General features: G+C 35.8%; 2 protein-coding genes across 4 annotated transcripts; both read left to right on the top strand.

Annotated features, from left to right (window-relative positions):
- Nucleotides 1-1,834: 1,834 nt before the first annotated feature.
- Nucleotides 1,835-5,331, top strand: LOC18032003 (protein IQ-DOMAIN 14). Of its 3 annotated transcripts, XM_006421122.2 has the most exons (7): nucleotides 1,835-2,048; nucleotides 2,180-2,305; nucleotides 2,504-2,641; nucleotides 2,764-3,048; nucleotides 3,498-3,716; nucleotides 4,150-4,281; nucleotides 4,499-5,331. In XM_006421122.2, exons 3-7 carry the CDS (start codon nucleotides 2,567-2,569, stop codon nucleotides 5,030-5,032), a joined length of 1,245 nt encoding a protein of 414 aa, XP_006421185.1. In that variant the 5' UTR covers nucleotides 1,835-2,048; nucleotides 2,180-2,305; nucleotides 2,504-2,566; the 3' UTR covers nucleotides 5,033-5,331. The 3 variants fall into 3 exon arrangements, with proteins under 3 accessions (XP_006421185.1, XP_006421184.1, XP_024039227.1); XM_006421121.2 differs by lacking the exon at nucleotides 2,180-2,305; XM_024183459.1 differs by lacking the exon at nucleotides 1,835-2,048 and having other exon boundaries at nucleotides 2,156-2,196.
- A 7,698-nt stretch (nucleotides 5,332-13,029) lies between these two features.
- On the top strand, nucleotides 13,030-13,599 carry LOC112099799. Its single transcript, XM_024187270.1, has one exon. It carries the CDS (start codon nucleotides 13,030-13,032, stop codon nucleotides 13,597-13,599), a length of 570 nt encoding a protein of 189 aa, XP_024043038.1.
- The last annotated feature ends 4,624 nt before the right edge of the window (nucleotides 13,600-18,223 follow it).

Raw genomic sequence — 18,223 nt, 5'->3', positions numbered from 1 at the left:
TGACAAGTAATTAAAGCATGCGTCAGGCTGCATTTGCAATTTTATTACTACCCTATATTCATGATCACAAGTTAGGTACTAGCTGATCTAAGTTGTTTATATATATATATATATATATATATATATATATATTTAATGCCAAAGTTTCTTAATTATAAGAATTTTGAGAGAGGTTATTCTCATCACCTTTTCTTTATCTGCTTTTGAGACCAAGGAAAAAGCAAAGCATGTACCATAAGATGAACATTTATTTATTCGTGGTTCTAGTTGGGGGTTTCTATTCAATCTAAAATACAAGGATAGAATATTTCATTTGCTTCCTCCTAAATTTTGTTTAATTAAACAAATCCTCAGTTTATTGAGGCATTGTTACTCCAATTTTGGGGCCAAAGAACAGCTCAAAAGCTACAGTATTTCCCCGTAAGATGATATTTTAAAGGCCACTCAAAGCAACCTAAGAAAAAGTTTCACTAAATTCATGACTCTTGGCATTGCTATCTCTTCTTCTTGGGACCTCAACAGCTCAAAAGCCACATTACCCTCACAACTGGCTACAATTTGGAAAGCAGGAAATGAATAAAGTTGCTATTTTTTTCAAAGATTGATGGTCAAAATTTGGTTAAGTTGTTGAATGCATGCATGGCCTGAGCTTCTCATGGCGTATAGTGGGTCCTCATTGATGTAATCATCATAGCTTTTAAGATATAGTTAGAATACTCTTGTTTAATCCAACAAATTAGTATTTAAAAGTTTCAGATTACAAGAAATGCCTTTTCTTGACTTTTTTAAGAAGCCCTTACACTATGGTTGAAAATTGAAATGGGACTGATGAAAAAGCACTTGCAAGTTTCAAACTGATAAGATTCAGAGTCTTATAAACACACATTTTTACTAAAGCTAACCTAAAAGGAGAGATTAAATAATAATATTAAAAAAAGATTTTTGCAATATTGTATCACAAGAAGGTTTACTTACCAATTTTGCCCTAACATGAACCGAATTAGCGACATTTAAGGAACTTAACTTTTGTTGACACAACTAAGGCAAGCACAAATTTGGAGCTGTCTGCCCAAGAAATTCTTATGTGGAGTGAAGAAACACATATAGGAACAAACCCACATCCCATACCTGATGAACATGCATGATGATAGTGTCTTATGCCAATGTTCCAAATAAATATGGACCGCATTAATTCATGTTTAAAGGTTGTTGTTGATCACCAAATTAGACCCCAATTAACTTAGTTTAGACACTTAGTGGCACTCAATGAATCCCAAACTAAAAACTTTGGAAAAATATAAGAATTGTATAACGAGATCTCCTAACAATGCAAAAGATAATAAACAGTCGTTAAAGTATTTCATTATTGTCAACAATATTATTGATACACTTTACATGAACACGTATGTATTTTTTTTTATATACCGATATATTATAATAAGAAATTATTTGAGATTTTTTTAATAATTTTATTATGATATAGTTACAAGTTTGACTGTCACTTAATATTAAAAAAACATCAATTCTACTTCAAATGATGGGAAAACAAATAGATCATTATTCAATTTTATTGGGAGGAAAATCAAGTCCCTACATATAGTTGAGACTTGAACCCCTTGAGTAGTTGAGTGCATGAAAACAAAGAAAAATTGACGCCGATAACAGAAAACGTCACAGAAGTGGAAAAAGAATGGGGGTGAATTCAGTAAATTCATAGTAACAAACATTTGAATCTGTCATTAGTAAGTCGTAAGTGAAAGCGACAGTTGGAAAATAGAAATAAATAAAGAGGGAAAAGGACCCCGCCATGAGCAAGGAAGTTATACATAAGTCATACATCATCACTTGCCCATCACCACCGAGCGACCTGGAAATGCCACATACATAAGCTTCATTGGCAAGAGCGACCTTATGATTCAAGCTTTCGCTTTCACTTTCTAGTACAGTCAATAAAAACCAACCCACTTGAATTTAGCATTCAAGAGACCATCATTTCAGTAGATTTCAACTGTTTCTCAACGTCATGGATTAAAAGCTTCTAAATCAAGGTTTGTTACTTTATTTAAGCCATGCTGGAATTGGGTCAGTGTTATTTATTTCTTTATTTTCTGTGAATAGCAACACTGATTCTTCGACTCTGCGTGGTTTAATACTGAGATAGTTTACTTTTGGTTTTCAGATTCCGGGTTAAATCTGGTAATGTTTGTGCTTTAAAGACGCTGTCAAGATATGGTTTTAGATTTCGGTTGTAACTTGTCAGCTGAGGAAAAAAAAAAAAGTTACTGAATTTCACAATTTAAGACAGGTGAAAAAGAAAGATATCTTTTTGCTTTTGTGTTTTTTTCCCCCTAATTCAGAATGCTTTCTGAGTTTGTTAAATTATTAAATCATGTTAGTTTCTCAGAAGGGTGTCTAATCTTTCTCTTGATTTAACTCAATTCTGCATGTTAATCTAGGAAATATTCTATATATTCTGATCTGACGCTTGTTTCTGTATTATAAGGTGTGATTCATGGATAGAAACATGGTGTCCAAATTTTGGTTGATATGATTTTGAGAAAATTCAATGGGGAAGCATCGGTCCTGGTTTGGTTGGGTGAAGAAACTCTTCGTTTCTGAGGCAAGAACAAAAGCAGAAAAGGTTTAGTTTCAGTGTTTCACTGTGCTAATTGATTAAATGTTATTACTATTATGATCTACTCTTGCTGTCTTATTAATCTTGAGTCGTCGTAATATTTGTTTTATTAATAATAATATCTCCAGAAATCAAAGAGATGGAAATGGGCTTTTGGAAGGCTTAAGTTTAGACAATACCCTGCACTTACAGCACCACAAATATCGTTGAATGAAGCAACCGAAGAGCAGAGAAAGCATGCTTTGAATGTTGCCATGGCAACTGCTGTTGCTGCTGAGGCTGCAGTTGCTGCTGCTCATGCAGCAGCTGAGGTTGTTCGCCTAATAGGCACCTCTAAATCTTACCATCATTTAACCGCGAGAGATCGAAACTTGGCTGCCATCAAGATTCAAAGTGCTTTCAGGGCACATCTGGTGAGCTTCTTGGATCTTCCTCTTTTTATCTCGTTTAAACTCGCTTGATTTGTTCTTGCTTTGAAATTAAAGTAATGCTAATGAGAATTGATCGGCTTAGAAAATAATTTCTTCTGCCCAATTTTGGATGATCTAAGCACTATAGTATCTATGATTTGTGTCTTCTCGTTGAGATAGTTCTTTTCCAGTTCTGATATTGTCCCATATTTAGTTTACCAAAAATGACCTTGAACTAAAAATCTGTTATTCTTCGCAAACTGATCGGGGTTCTCATGAAAGCGTTAATATTTTGAAAAATTAGACAGCACTGTATGGGTCCTCAGTAAAAGTTCAAATGCTTCTTGAATTCTACTTATATGTGTATTGAGATAATCTGAATATACTTATACGTTATTGAGATAACCTGAATATGGTAACTGAAAATGATCTTTCGAATGGGAGTGAAATAGGCAAGGAAAGCATTGCGAGCATTGAAGGGATTGGTGAAACTCCAAGCTATTGTTCGTGGCAGAGCTGTAAGACGTCAAGCAACAGCCACATTGAAGTGTTTGCCATCCAATGGAGAAAAGCAGTCAAAGGTCCAGGAAAAGAGAGATGCAGTTTGCAAATATAGTGAACATAAAAAGTGCATCAGGTCAAAAGAGGAGTTGGAAGCGAAGGAAATAAAGGTATCTGTTGTGGATCTGCTTCTTTTCTGAGCTTAGACAGTTCTCCTCTAAATTTGAATCTGTGGTAACTGCTTCCCTAATGTTGCTTAAAACAAATATAGAAGTAGACTGAGCTGTAATAGCCATGGGAAACAGTATGAAGATGCCCATTTTTGGACTTTGTTCCTTTTGGGAGGATATCTTCTCTAATTGAGAAAATAGAGGTGTGAATCATATGCGATTACTATGTATCTTTAAGCAACCCAAAAAAAAAAAAAAGGAAAACAACATCTCATATGGGATTCACTCTTTAGCCTGATATAGAGCTATTCTTTCTTGTAACAGCCCCTAAGCGTATCCCTATGCCATGAAGCTGCATATTCAAGTTTGTTTTCTTTGTGATTGGTGATTGTTTCCTTCATTTGGTTTACCACAAAATTTTTGCTGTCGACAGCCTGAATTCATTGATCAAAGAAGTTGGGATTATAGTATTCTTTCAAAGGAAGACATGGAAACCATATGGTTAAGAAAGCAAGAAGCTGCGATCAAACGAGAACGGATGATGAAGTACTCGTATTCCCACCGGGTGAGTTCATCTCAATTGTCTGCTTCCATCATGCTTACTGGATACAGACTGCAGGATAAAGCAACATCACAATGCAATTTTTTACAAACACGAGCAATGCTGTCTTTCAAATATTTTTCTCTGTTCCGAATTCAATGAAATGAAGCACAAGGATTTCTCTTCTCGTAGTTATATCTAAATTCTGCTACTCTGGACAAACAATATTATGATCTTTCAGGAGAGCAGAAATGTTCATATGCTGGAAGAATCAGTCCCTCACAAGGAAAATGGAAAAGAAAGCTTCACGTTGGAAAAAGGGTCAAATACAGGGGCATATAGGAGGAAAGAATTAGAGATGTTAAATTCATCAGCACATGAAAATCTGGTTCCAAGTGAAATATATATTCCTAGACACGTTAGACTGAGACATATGCAGAAGCCTGAGTCACAGGACTGTGTGAGTTCGCCAATTTCATTTCCAAGGAGATCATTTAGTCGTACAAAACAGAATGCATTTGGAGATAATGATTCTGTCCCAAATTCTCCGGTTTTTCCAACTTATATGGCTGTTACGGAGTCTGCCAAAGCAAAGGCAAGGTCTATGAGCACACCAAAGCAGCGTGTAGCATTTCTGGACAGTTGCTTTGATCACAGCATGCCGTATAGGAACGAGATCTCTCTGCGGTCTTCATATAATGGCGAATCAGTAACAAGAGATGCAAAGAATGGTAATTTTCAACAGCTATCTGTAATCATGAATAGTCTTCAGTAAGAGTGACATGTCAGCTAAGTTGAAATTCGAAGGTCGTATAAGAAAATTTCATCAAGCAAGGCCGCTTCACAACATCATGTTCTCTCATGCTGCATCTTAGAAGAAACATGATGCCATCAGGAGGAACATTCCACTTGTACTAAAATGGAAGTGCAACCTCTCGTTGAATTCTTTGAGGTACATAATTAATTAAGTACTTGCTTCTATTATCTTTGTACGTTAATTAATTTGCGGTTGTGCTTGTTAGAGATTGTGAATGTGGGTTTTGTGGTGTTCTTTTAATTTGTCTATTTGTTGTTGTGGCAAGAATTTTGGTCATATGTGCTATTTGTACAGGTTTGTTTCTGGAATGAGAAAACTTATAATCATTTTTTTCCCGTTATGTACCTGTTTGTTCATTGAAAAACCAAGTTGTAATAATTCCCTCAAGAACTGTAGATTCATGTTCCTGACAATGTGTATTGCGGATCTAAACATTAGGTTTGGAAGCATATAGCTTCTTTCGTTGAGAAATCACTTAGATCATAGGTAATAGCTTGTAGTAATATCATCTCTTTGTGGCTTCTTTGGAGCATCCTTGGGCCCTTTGCAGTCGTCGGTACGCCATTTGCAGGACAGCAGGGTATGAATTTTCGTTTTTCCCTCACCTACGTAGAGAACAATAGTGTAGTAAATTCTATGGCTAATCTGGGTGTTGTTTGCCATGAGTTAGCGGATGGAGTTCGCTGCCAGTGGAGACTCGGAGAGCTATTTCTAAAGACGCTAATGATTTCCCCAACTATAGATTTCATTGATTTTGTTCTTTATTGTTTCTGGCTTTCATCTGTCTTTTTCAGTTGCTTGTTTTACAGAACCTTGGCTCTTGTTTATTTCAGCACTATGCATTTTTTTAAGGGTAATGGTAAAGCTCATTATATACCACTTGACTTGTACTGGCTCGTTACATCACACAGTTTTATTTTTTTTAGTTTAAGGGAAAAAAGTACATAGATGTGAATAAGAAAATCTCGTGTGTATATATATATATATGCCAAGAGATCTTATTTTTCGAATTGATAAACCGATAAGCACTCACACAATTCACAGGCTATGGTGCCCATTACATCCTTTGACATTAGCACTGCACTTAACCAGATTCATCGGGATTTCTCTCATATTGAGGGATTACAAGGAGATTAAGATTGTCGTTTCCCATCCCATCATCAATAATACAGCCATGAAAAAGATTGATGCTAGCCTCCGACCATTCCTTAGTACCTGAAAATTTCAAATCAGAAAACTTGTTCATAAAGGCAAAGATTAATATAATAATTATGAATGGAATTCAACTTAAGATGGCCTAATGAATTACCTGCACAAATAGTTTCCATGTTCTTCAAATCAAAAGGGAGCTCCGCTAGCTTCTGCACAAGTAATTAAGTTGGTTTTGTGAGTTCTTGGCCGTGGTTGCTTCGGGTGTGATATATCACAATGTATGGACACAGGTAGCGGACATGAAACTATATAATATCTCATTAGCAACAATTTACATTACGAATATATATATAAATTCAAGTAGGCGTCGGTGACAGCGGGGCAAGTGGATGACGGATTAATGGCTGATGTTTAATTGCAGATTGGTAGAAGACGGATTCAGGGCTATAGTTCAATTACGTGAATAACGTACGTGAGAGCTTGCGTGGGTCGTCCGATGGCTCACTCATTAAGCAAGAATTGCAGTTATGTCCATAATAATAATTGTGAATGGGTGGCCGCTACTGCCATGCAGATGCTCCGGGTGCATTAATAAAATAAGGAGGATCACATTATGATCCTTGAGATATGATCTTGAAGCTTCTCAATTAAGTCAATTACGAGCCAAGATCTTTGCCATTTTTTCATGTAAATATGATAAATATCATGGCCATCGTAGTGTTGCAAAACATGAAAAAAAAAAAAAAAAATCCCCAAAGGCTTCTTATATAAATTGGTCTGCGAGCACTTACATTTTTATATTGTCTATCTAGCGGACATTCAACATGATATATTTAGCTGGTGGAACTCACCATCAATGGAGATTCGAAGCATTATTTCTAAAGAAGCTAATGGTTTCATTAATTATAGATCGCACTGATTTTGTTCTTTTTTGCAATTGACTTTCATCTATCTTTTCTTGTTGCTTCTCTTACAAAGCTGATGGCTAAGTACCCTCATTGCATCCTCTATTCGCTTTGTTTTTTTTTTTTTTGATGGAACAAAGTTTCCCGCGCTTCGCCCAGTTTAATTTCTTTAAAAAAGGAAAAAAAAGTTAGTACTTAAAAATAGTTTGAGATACAGAATATTTGTATTTAATAAATTTTATTATAAATGTATTATTTTATTACATAATGACCAAAATAGACAAAGTTTATATTGCTTTTTATTTGCGTAAGACAAAATTCCTTTTGAATTTTGAGCAATGCTATACTTAGTTTATAGGATATTTAGTCTGTATTTTAGCCGATGTGTTACTAATAGAAATATCACCATTTGGATAAGAAATGATGGAACTTTATAACTATCATTTGAGCCAATTAAATAATACTACGTTAGTTAGCATTCAAACTAAGTATAAAAATTAGTTGGTATTTAAACTAAGTATAAAAATTAAACATATTATTATCGCTTGCTACATCGCATCAATTTATAAAAACAAAGTATAAAAATTCATACAATAGTCGAGTATAATTTTGCTGTGGCATTAAATTATTGAAATAATATTATCTAGAAAAAGAATGGACTCTTCGCAATCGATGATACAATTGTTGTAACCTTTTTGAATCATGGTAGGGTATGAATTTTCATTTTTCCGTCATCTACCGAGAGAACAAAAATGTAGCAGTCACTTTGGCTAATTTTGGTGTTGGTGTCATGATTTAGCTGGTGGAGTTCACCGCCAGTAGAGATTGGAAAACTTATTTATATAGATGGTAACGGTTTCCCCAACTATAAATTTCATTGGCTTTTTTCTTGTTTGCTTTTGCTTCTCATCTATCTTCTCTGGTTGGCTCTTTTACATAGCCTTGGCTCTTTTTTATTTTAGCACAACATATTTTTTTAGAGGTAAGGCTTATTTCGTCCACTTGACTTGTATTAGCTTTTTATGGTTTTTATTTAAATAAAATTTTCCTTATTTATCAAGGTTAATTTCTTAAAAAAAAAAAGGTTGGTACATAATCTTTTTTTTTTTTTTTTTTTTTAGATTGAGAGTGTAGAAGCCATAAATCAATCGAGGATTCACTAACACTCTTTAAGTTAATAAACGTAGTTTGTTTCAAAATGGCATTCAAGAAGAGAGAACATAATCACGATTAATTTTAATAACAAATTGACACACAATAGTTTTATTTATTTAGTTTAAGGAAAGCAAAGTACATGGATGTGAACAACAAGATCTCTTGTATATATATCCCAAGAGATCATATTATTCGAATTGAAGCAAACCTACATGCACTCACACAATTGAGATGCTATGGTGCCCATAACAACTTTTTATTTTAGTACTACACTTAACCAGATTCATTAGGATTTCTCCTATATTGAGGAACTCTAAGAAAATCAAGATCGTTATTCCCTATACCATCATCAATAATACAGCCATGGAAAGGAGCGATGCTAGCCTCCGACCATTCCTTATTTCCTGAAAATGTAAAATCTGAATACTTGTTCATAAAGGCATATATTAATTAATATAAGAATTATAAATAGAATTCAACATAACATGGCCTGATGAATTACCAGCACAAATTGTTTCCATATTCTTCGAATCAGAAAAGATCTCTGCAAGCTTCTGTACTAGTAGTTAAGTAGCTTCAGCGAGTCCTTTGATTGTGGTTGCTTCTGGTGCGATATTACACAATGTATAGACTCAGGTAGCTGACACGAAACTATATAATATATCATTGGCAATGATTCACAATATGAAAATATGTATCAATTCAAGAAGCCCTCGGTGACAACGGGGCAAGTGACAAGGGGGCAAGTGGATATGGCTCATTGATCGATTAACGAATAATTGTAATTATGCACAAAATAATAATTGTGAATGGGTGACCACTGCTGCCATGCAGATGCTTCTGCAGCTGCATTAATAAAATATGGAGGATCACATTAGGTAGGATCCTTGAGATATATGATCTTGAAGCTTCTCAATTAAGTCAATCATGAGCCAAGCGTGAATTTGTTTTTGAGCAATTACATTTCCTATATTGTCTACATAGAATTTTCACCGTGCATACTCTTTTTCTCCACACTCCTATTAAAATTTTCAAAATAAACTTTTGTTCGACGTAAAGGGTGTTTATTTTTCAACTTAATGACTTAAAGTGACCTAACTTAATTAATTAAGTTAATTAGAGATGTTGTTTTTATAAATTAAAGAGACTTTTTAGATAATTTTGTCTTAATAAATAAGTTTTTTTTTGGCTTTTTACTGAATAGAGAAATCTGAATAAGTCAACTAATTTCTAATGTAAAAAAATCTCTACTTTATAAATTATTTTTCATGCCTATTTTAAAACCCACCCATACACATTTACCCTCCAATAATCTCATCTTATAGTATGTGCTATTATTGTGAATGTGTGATAAAAAGGAAATATGTTTCCTTTTTTCAATAAAGATTTTTAAATCTTAAATTAGGATATTTCTTAGACTTTTCTTATTTAGTAGTTTTCTCATTCAGCAGGATTTCTATTTAAGAAATAAGTGATTTCTCCTTTGAGATTTAACTTATTCAAAGAAGAATACGACTTATATAAAGAAAAGAATACTTCTCCTATAAGAAATAATCACAATATATTGGGAGATTGGTTTCACTTGTTTGTATAACACAACAATCAATTCTTTATAAGTAGATAGTTTCTAGTATGAGAGAAACGATAGGTTTATTGAGAGATTGAATGTTATTTGAGTTTTAGGTATGAGGAAAATATTAGAGTGATTGTAATAATTTTACATTTAGTGGATTTTTCCAAAAAAGGTACTGTTAATAATCCCGTAGGTACTGAAACCCTTAAAAGAACACCCAACTTTCATCATCTTTGGCGGATGTCATTTTTCTCTAGTATAAGAGTTTTCTACATAAATTCTCATGTTGTGTGATTGGTTTTATTCTTCATTTATTTTTTATTCTTATTTATTTGATATTTTTGCTTGCAAGATTTAGAGTGGGATTAAAATTCCCTAACATGCTTAGGAATAGTTTGAGATTGCATCAACTGATGAAATCAATTGTTTCTATTATGTAGATAAAATAACCTACTAATTAAAAAAGTAACTTGGCAATTAGTAAAATGTGTTGTTATGGTTTGAGTTTGAAAAATAAAATATGTGCATTTCGTTAATTTTATTCTAGAAGTGCTAGTTTATTGTATAATAACCAAAATAGACAAGGTCTATATTGCATTTAGTTTATGGAAAAACACATGATTTCTTTTGGAATTTTGAGTATTGATATATTTACATAGTTACTGGGATACTTAGTTTGTATCTCAATTGATGTGTCACTAATATAATTTTACCATTTGGATGAGAAAAAGACTTTATAGCTATCACTTGAGCCAATTAAATAGTACCAATCAATTGGAATTCAAACTAATGTAGCGTTTATTTTTTTGTCTGAAATTTGAAGTCTGGATAAGTCTAAATACATATATATGATACTATGTTTATTTTTCATTTTTTGGTGTCCAAGTGTAAGTGGTTAGCTATTTGTTTTCATAAAGTTAAAACATCTTCTATCTAGTATTTTTGCACTTATGTCCTTGAATGTGTTATATATTTGGAAATTTAAGTAGGCATATATTTACGATGTTAACTAGTATAGTAGTATTTATATGTTATAAAAATCTATAAGGAAAGTATTTGATATATAATTTATGACATTATTTTTTACAATTTAATATAATATTTATACATAAAAAGGTTGTTATATGATAACAAAATAATTTGCCTAAAATTCAAATTGATGTACATTAGGCATTTAATACGAAATAAAAGTTGAGATCAAGAAAAATCCTAATATGACATCAAGTTGAGATCAAGAGAAATCCTAATATGACATCTAAACTATGTTATAGTTAATTTAAAAAATCCTTCTGAATAGAGGAAAAAAATCAATAGGTTATTATATTTTACATAATAGGATAGAAATAAATAAATTTAATAAGGGCATTTGTAAGAAAAAAATAAGTTTCCATTCAAACACTTGATCATTCAACTAAAAGTCAAATTTTCCATTCAAATGAAAAAGTGTTACAACAGACTTCAGATACAAAAATAAACAAGCAAAAATATCAAAACATCTTTTCTTAAGCCAAATTAAGACTTCAGGCATACAAGTCCTAAGTTTATTAAATTATTAAGGTTATAATAGAAATTTTGAAAAGGTATGATAGCTTATTTAATAAGCTATTTATAAAAAATAACATTTTATTTGTTTTTAAAAGTTTCTGTCAAATTACGGAAACTTATGAAATAAAAGTTTTTAAAAAATTTACCAAACACTATTTTTGTCAAAAGTTATAAAATAAATCGCTTATAACATTTTAACCTTAATCTCAAATGGAGCCTTAATCTCATTTTTTTTTCCCTTAAAGATTGAGATTGAAGAACCACAAAAAATTGAGGAGGATTAACTAACACTATTTGATTAGCAAACCAACATGTGAGGTTTCTTTCAAAAAAGTATTCAAGAAGATTCAGCATAATCATGAGTAACTTTAACAACAAATTGATATTGAGTGACACACAATAATTTTATTTAATTATTTAGTTCAAGAAAAATAAAGTACATAAATGTGAAGAAGAAAATGTCTTATATATATAATTGAAGTAGACCGACATACACTCACACAAACGACATGTAATAATACTCATTGCATCTTTTTATTTAATGAAACATAACAAAAAGAGTAGCACTGTACTTAAATTTGTCAGGATTTCTCTCAAGATTGTCATTTGCCATTCCATCATCAATTATACAACCATGAAAAGGAATAATTCTAATCTCCGACCATTGAAAATTTCAAATCCTTATTCATAAATGTATGTATTAATATAAGAATTATAAGAGGAATAAGACTTAACTTATCCTGATAAAATACCCGTGATATACAACACAATATATAGACTCTAGGAGCCGACATGAAACACATAACATGCGATTGGCAATAATTTATAATATAAAAATACATATAAATTCAAATAGCTCTCGGGGCCAACGGGGTAGGTGGATGGTCAGAGTCGGAACCATGTACAAGTTGAGGGTTGCCAATTTTTTGAAACTTTATGAAATATAAGGCAAAATAAAAGAAAATATCTTAAGGAAACTCGTAATTTGTGATATATTTCTGTGACCTTAAATTAAATTTTAAAGAAAACTTGTAACTTGCAATACAATTCGGCATTACAAATTAAAATCTTGGTTCTGCCCACTGATGTGTAATATTAGATTGGTAAAAGACGGATTAACAGCTATCGTTCAATTACGTGGAGGTCCAATGGATCACTGATTACCCAATAATGCAGTTAAATTCCTAAGAATATTGAGAATAGGTGGCCACTACTGCCATGCAGATGCTTCAGGTGCATTAATAAAATAAGGAGCCTCACATTAGGATTCTTGACATATGATCTTAAAACTTCTCAATTAAATCAATTATGAGCCAAGACCTTTGCCATTATTTCGTATAAATATAGTAAATGTCACGGCTATTAATATAACATTGAAAATTCAAAGTCAAGACTAGCTAAGTCTTCCTTTGTAAAGCTCTCTCTCTCGAATAGAGAGGCTGGAATGGAAGTAGTGAGGGGTCATAAGGACCCAGGTGTTCACTCCATGGGAGTGTAAAGTAGATCATCATTCTAGTCCCTTAGCTATAGTGTGTTTGGCTAGGCTCTCTGGGGAAGCAGAGAGTATTCTTGGAGGAAGAGATTCGTAGGCATATTGGTGTGCTCACCCCCAGTTATTAGCTGCCATGGATACGGATGAATTAATTCGAAAATGCAAAGCAATAACTATTCGAGAGGAAGATAAAGCTAGAGTGACGTTGGAGGTGGACTTGAAAACTAAGAAAGAAAGAATGCTAGCAAGATGCTTAATGGGTAAAGTCCTTCTATCGAGAGGAGTTAATAAAGAAGGACTCAAGGCTGCGTTACAGCAGGTGTGGAGAACATTCAAAGAAGTCAAAATTGAGAGCTTGGGGAATAATATCTTCATGTTCAGATTTGCAGAAGAAACAGACAAAAAAAGGGTATTATCAGGGGGTCCGTGGCACTTTGATAGGGCATTAATAGTCCTAACTGAGCCCCAAGGGATCGGGGAAGTCACAAAACAATCCTTTAGCTGGACATCCTTTTGGGTGCAGATCCGGAACGTCCCAATTGCCTGTATGGAAAAAGACTTTCTTCAAGCATTAGGCGGGAAGATTGGGATAGTAGAGGAGGTTGAAACCGATGATAATGGAGATTGCTTTGGAGAATTTGCTAGAATCAGAATTTCAGTCAACATAACACAACCCTTGGAGAGAATATTGTTCCTCAAATAAGAAGGTGAGCCAGACATCCCAATGCCGGTGGTTTATGAACGACTGACAGACTTTTGCTTTTGTTGTGGGATCATTGGCCACCAATACAAGGAGTGTGAAAATTACTAGAGCTAACAAAAAGGAGAATTACCGTATGGGAATTGGATGAAAGCAACAACGGTAGGGAGCCAAGCAAGAAGATATCAAAAGAGGGAAAAATGGAGCTCTGGGGGGGGGGGGGGGTAAATCGGAAGAGAAAGCTGAAAGTTCAGAGAACCACAGCTCCTCTCAACAGCAAAGGCAGAAGCAAGCTAACCCATCAAGGGTAAACGGGTTGGAACCCATTGGGGGCGAAATGGGGCAAATCAGGGAGCATGACAAGAGGAGTGGTGTGGAGGGAGTAGGTGAGCAAAATTTAATGAAGGAAGTGATAGAATCGATGGGAAAAAAGCAAGTAGACGGCTACAAGCAAGCTGAGGGCTTGGGAAATGGCACAGGCCATAGAAACGTGGAATTAGAGGCGGGAAATGGAAACCGAAAAGAGAGGGAAAGGGTGCAAGTGAACCAAATGAGAAAGGAGGAAGCTGAAATAGACGATGGGCTGGTAATTTCACAATTAAGGCCCAATAAGTGGAAATGGAAAAGACAAGCCCGAAGTCCAGGAGAGGGGGAATCCAAATTTCAGATTGGGACTCAGAAAAGGCCAAGTAAGGAAAATGTCGGGCAAAACCCCAAGAAAAAAATGAAGTTAACTAGCTCCAGCAAACCAGAGCTTAACAAACTTAATCATTTCCTGCCAACAACAGGGGCCAAGAGGAGCAAAGAGCTCTTGATGTTGGAAGACATGGAAGTAATGGAATCAAACTTTACAGAAGTATCGGCGGAGGCTGGCAGTCAGCCCCGCCGAAAACCATGAAAATTATCAGTTGGAACGTTCGGGGTTTGGGGAATCCCCGAGCGTTTCAAGCCTTAAAAACAATCCTCCGTTTGCATGGTGCTCAAATTGTTTTTTTGTGCGAGACAAAGGTCTCAGTTGTGCAAATGAACGGAATTGCAAATAAGCTAAATTTTGACAGTTGCTTCGCGTAAAATGTAGTGGTAGAGGTGGAGGCTTAGCGTTGCTCTGGAGTTCAGGAAGTAGGGTGCAAATCAAGTCTTTCAGCACGCACCATATAGATGCTGAAATACTAACGGCATCTGGTAAACGAATGAGGATTACAGGAGTGTATGGTCATCCAGTAACGGGGGAAAAAAAGCATACTTGGACACTTCTGAGACGGCTGGCAGGTTTGTCTTTTAGCCCTTGGCTATGTTTTGGTGATTTTAACGAGGTTTTGCATCCGGGTGAGAAAAGGGGGGGAAATGATAGGAATGTGAATTTAATCAATGATTTTAGCGAAGCGTTGAGGGATTGTGACTTAAAGGATGTTGGGTTTAAGGGGTATCCGTTTACATGGAGTAATGGGAGATATAGGCCAGGTTTTGTGGAAGAAAAGGTTAGATAGATTTGTTTGCAATAAAGAGTGGAGTGAAATTTTTATGGACGGGGAACCTAGCAATCTTGACACATGGTTTTCGGATCACTGCCCTGTGTTGATGGAAGTGCAAGAGAGGAATGGGGGAATGATTCATGATAGAAGGCACCATTCAAGAATCCATTACGAGGATATGTGGAGCTCGTACGATCAATGTAAAGAAATCATCAAGGAAGAATGGAAGCTGTTCGGCAATTGGAGGAGTGAAAATCCAGTGCAAGTGTTTCGGAACTCAGCGAAAAAATCGATGGCTCGGCTGTTGTGTTGGAGCAAAGGGGAATTTAGAAGGCGGGAGAAGAAGCTAGAGGAGTTGAGGGTGCAGCTGCAGGGGCTAAAGCTTAGGAAGGTGCAATTTGAAAATGGAGTAGAAATAAAGAAAGTGGAAAAGCAAATTCAAAACATACTCATCGAGGAAGAAATCTTTTGGAAGCAGCGCTCAAGAGCGGATTGGCTAAAGGAAGGTGACAAGAATACAAAGTTTTTTCACAACAAGGCGTCGGCGAGGAAGAAGAAAAACAGAATATGGGGGATAGAGGACACCTCGGGAAGATGGACTGAGAAACCAAAGGAGATAGAGTAGGAATTTTGCAGCTATTTCAACAATTTGTTCGCAACAACTCAACCAAGTCAAGAGCAAATCTCAGCAGCAATGGAAGGCATGACCTCGAGAGTATCGGAAGATATGAATGAGATGTTAGAGAAACTTTTTTCAGCTGAGGAAGTGAGGGATGCTCTGAGCCAAATGTGCCCAACCAAGGCTCCGGGTCCGGATGGATTGCCTGCAGTCTTTTACCAAAAGCATTGGCAAATGGTCAAAGATGGAGTCCTAGCTACTTGCCTGCACATACTTAATTCACAAGGCTCGGTAACTCCTATCAACCATACATATATTGCATTGATTCCAAAAGTTAGGAAGCCTAGAAAAGTCACAGAGTTTAGGCCTATAAGCTTGTGTAATGTTATCTATAGGATTGTTGCTAAATCAATTGCTAATAGGTTTAAACAAATTTTGCACAAAATCATCTCCCCAACGCAAAGTGCGTTTATTCCTCATAGGCTGATAACTGACAACATTATAGTTGGTTATGAATGTCTTCACAAAATAAGACATTGTAAGAGCAAAAGAAAGGGTTTGGTGGCATTAAAGCTTGATGTGAGCAAAGCATATGACAAATTGGAGTGGAGCTTTCTTGAGCAAATTATGAAACGCCTAGGCTTTTCCCATCAATGGATTAGTCTAATAATGAGGTGTATTAGTTCAGTATCCTTTTCGGTTATCATTAATGGATCGGTTAGGGGCTTTATCAAACCTCAAAGAGGGTTAAGGCAAGGCTGCCCCCTCTCCCCGTATTTGTTTATTACTTGTGCAGAGGCATTTTCCTCCTTGTTGCAGCAAGCTGAGCAGCAAAGACTTATTCATGGATTGTCATTTGGAAAAGAGTTGAAGATCTCGCATCTATTATTTGCGGATGACAGTCTTGTTTTTTGCAGAGCTTCAGTTGCCGATTGCACAAAGCTGAAGATGATCTTGGACTGTTACTCTATGGCATCTGGGCAAATTTTTAACTTCGAGAAATCCTCTTTCTTTCTTAGTGGCAACGTCCAGCAAGCACAAGCTACTGCAATTGGAAACATATTTCATCTCAACATTGTGTCCAGGCATGAAAATTACCTAGGCCTTCCTGCTATGGTTGGGAGAAAGAGAAGTGGCTTCTTCAATGACATCAAGCTGAAAGTTCTTAACAAAATCTCAAGTTGGCAGCATAAATTTTTCTCATGTGGGGGTAAGGAGGTGTTGATTAAAGCAGCTGTGCAAGCCATTCCAGCCTTCGCTATGAGTGTGTTTAAGATTCCATTGGGGATTTGTGAAGACATCCAAAGAATAGTGGCCAACTTCTGGTGGGGATCCAACAGGGAACGACGAAGTATTCACTGGTCGAAATGGGAGAAAATGAGTCAGGCCAAGTGCAAGGGGGGCATGGGATTTCGGGATTATGCAAGCTTCAACCAAGCTCTATTAGCGAAGCAAGGCTGGAGAATTCAGCAATGCCCCGATTCTTTGGTGGCCAGGGTTCTGCAAGCGCGGTACTTCCACTCATCCAATTTTTTGAATGCGAAGCTTGGCTCTAATCCTTCATATATTTGGAGGAGTATTTTGTGGGGAAGACAAATCATTTGTGCGGGCTCTAGATGGAGAATTGGAAATGGTCAAGATGCCCATATTCACAAGGCTAACTGGATTCCAAAACCTGTTACTTTCAAGCCTGTGATTAAACCAACAATGCCTAGTGAGGCTCTAGTTTCTGAATTAATCAATGGTGAGAACTGTTGGGATGAGGAGCTGATTTACAGGCATTTTGATAAGATGGATGCTGATGTTATAACTCAAATTCCGCTACCGAGAAGATCAAGGGAGGATGAACTCATTTGGCATTATGGAAAGAGTGGCCAATATACTGTCAAAAGCGGTTACCAGACAGCTCTGAAAATTAGATTTCCAGCCATGCCTTCAAGCTCGGAGCCTTCGAAAAATGAGTGGAATATCATTTGGTCTCTTGCTTTGCCGCAGAAGATCAGAATTTTTATTTGGAGGGCAGCCAAAAACTTACTTCCTTCAGCTGAGAATTTATGGAAGAGGAAGATTGTCCAAGAGCCTACCTACCAGCGTTGTAAAATGGGAATAGAGGATGTGTGTCATGCCTTAGTTGATTGTAAAGCAGCCAAGAAGGTTTGGAGACTATCCTTTTTTGATAATGATATTCAAGCAACCCCTGGGCAGGATATTTTGAGCTTGTTGCATGGCATGAAAAGATTGAGAAGCAAAGCTGATGTAGACTTGTTTGCCGCGATTCTCTGGGCAATGTGGAATGCAAGGAACCAATGGCTGTTCAAAGGCAAGCGAGAGAACCCCCAATCTGTTGTGGCTGAAGTTGAAGCTGTGATGGAGGCTTATAAGAGAGTGCAGCCTTCAGCTGATGTAAGCTATGGAAAGCAGCAGCAAGTGGCACAGCTGGAATGGAATCCCCCTCAAGAAGGTTTTGTTAAGATCAACACTGATGCCGCTACCAACTCAGAAAAGAATCTTGCTGGGTTGGGGGCTATGATTAGAG

Source organism: Citrus clementina, unplaced genomic scaffold (genome assembly GCF_000493195.1).
Source record: "Citrus clementina cultivar Clemenules unplaced genomic scaffold, Citrus_clementina_v1.0 scaffold_9, whole genome shotgun sequence".
Lineage (NCBI taxonomy): Eukaryota > Viridiplantae > Streptophyta > Magnoliopsida > Sapindales > Rutaceae > Citrus > Citrus x clementina.
Note: the sequence above shows the minus strand (reverse complement) of the source record. Positions and strands in the feature narration are given on the sequence as shown.

What these genes read in the sequence shown, in the direction of transcription:
- LOC18032003 (XM_006421121.2), top strand. Translation starts at nt 2,567, where the DNA reads ATGGGGAAGCATCGGTCCTGGTTTGGTTGGGTGAAGAAACTCTTCGTT. An exon ending in CAAGAACAAAAGCAGAAAAG is followed by an intron (nt 2,642 to 2,763) that starts GTTTAGTTTCAG and finishes TAATATCTCCAG; the next exon opens with AAATCAAAGAGATGGAAATG. An exon ending in GTGCTTTCAGGGCACATCTG is followed by an intron (nt 3,049 to 3,497) that starts GTGAGCTTCTTG and finishes GGAGTGAAATAG; the next exon opens with GCAAGGAAAGCATTGCGAGC.
- LOC112099799 (XM_024187270.1), top strand. Translation starts at nt 13,030, where the DNA reads ATGGATACGGATGAATTAATTCGAAAATGCAAAGCAATAACTATTCGA.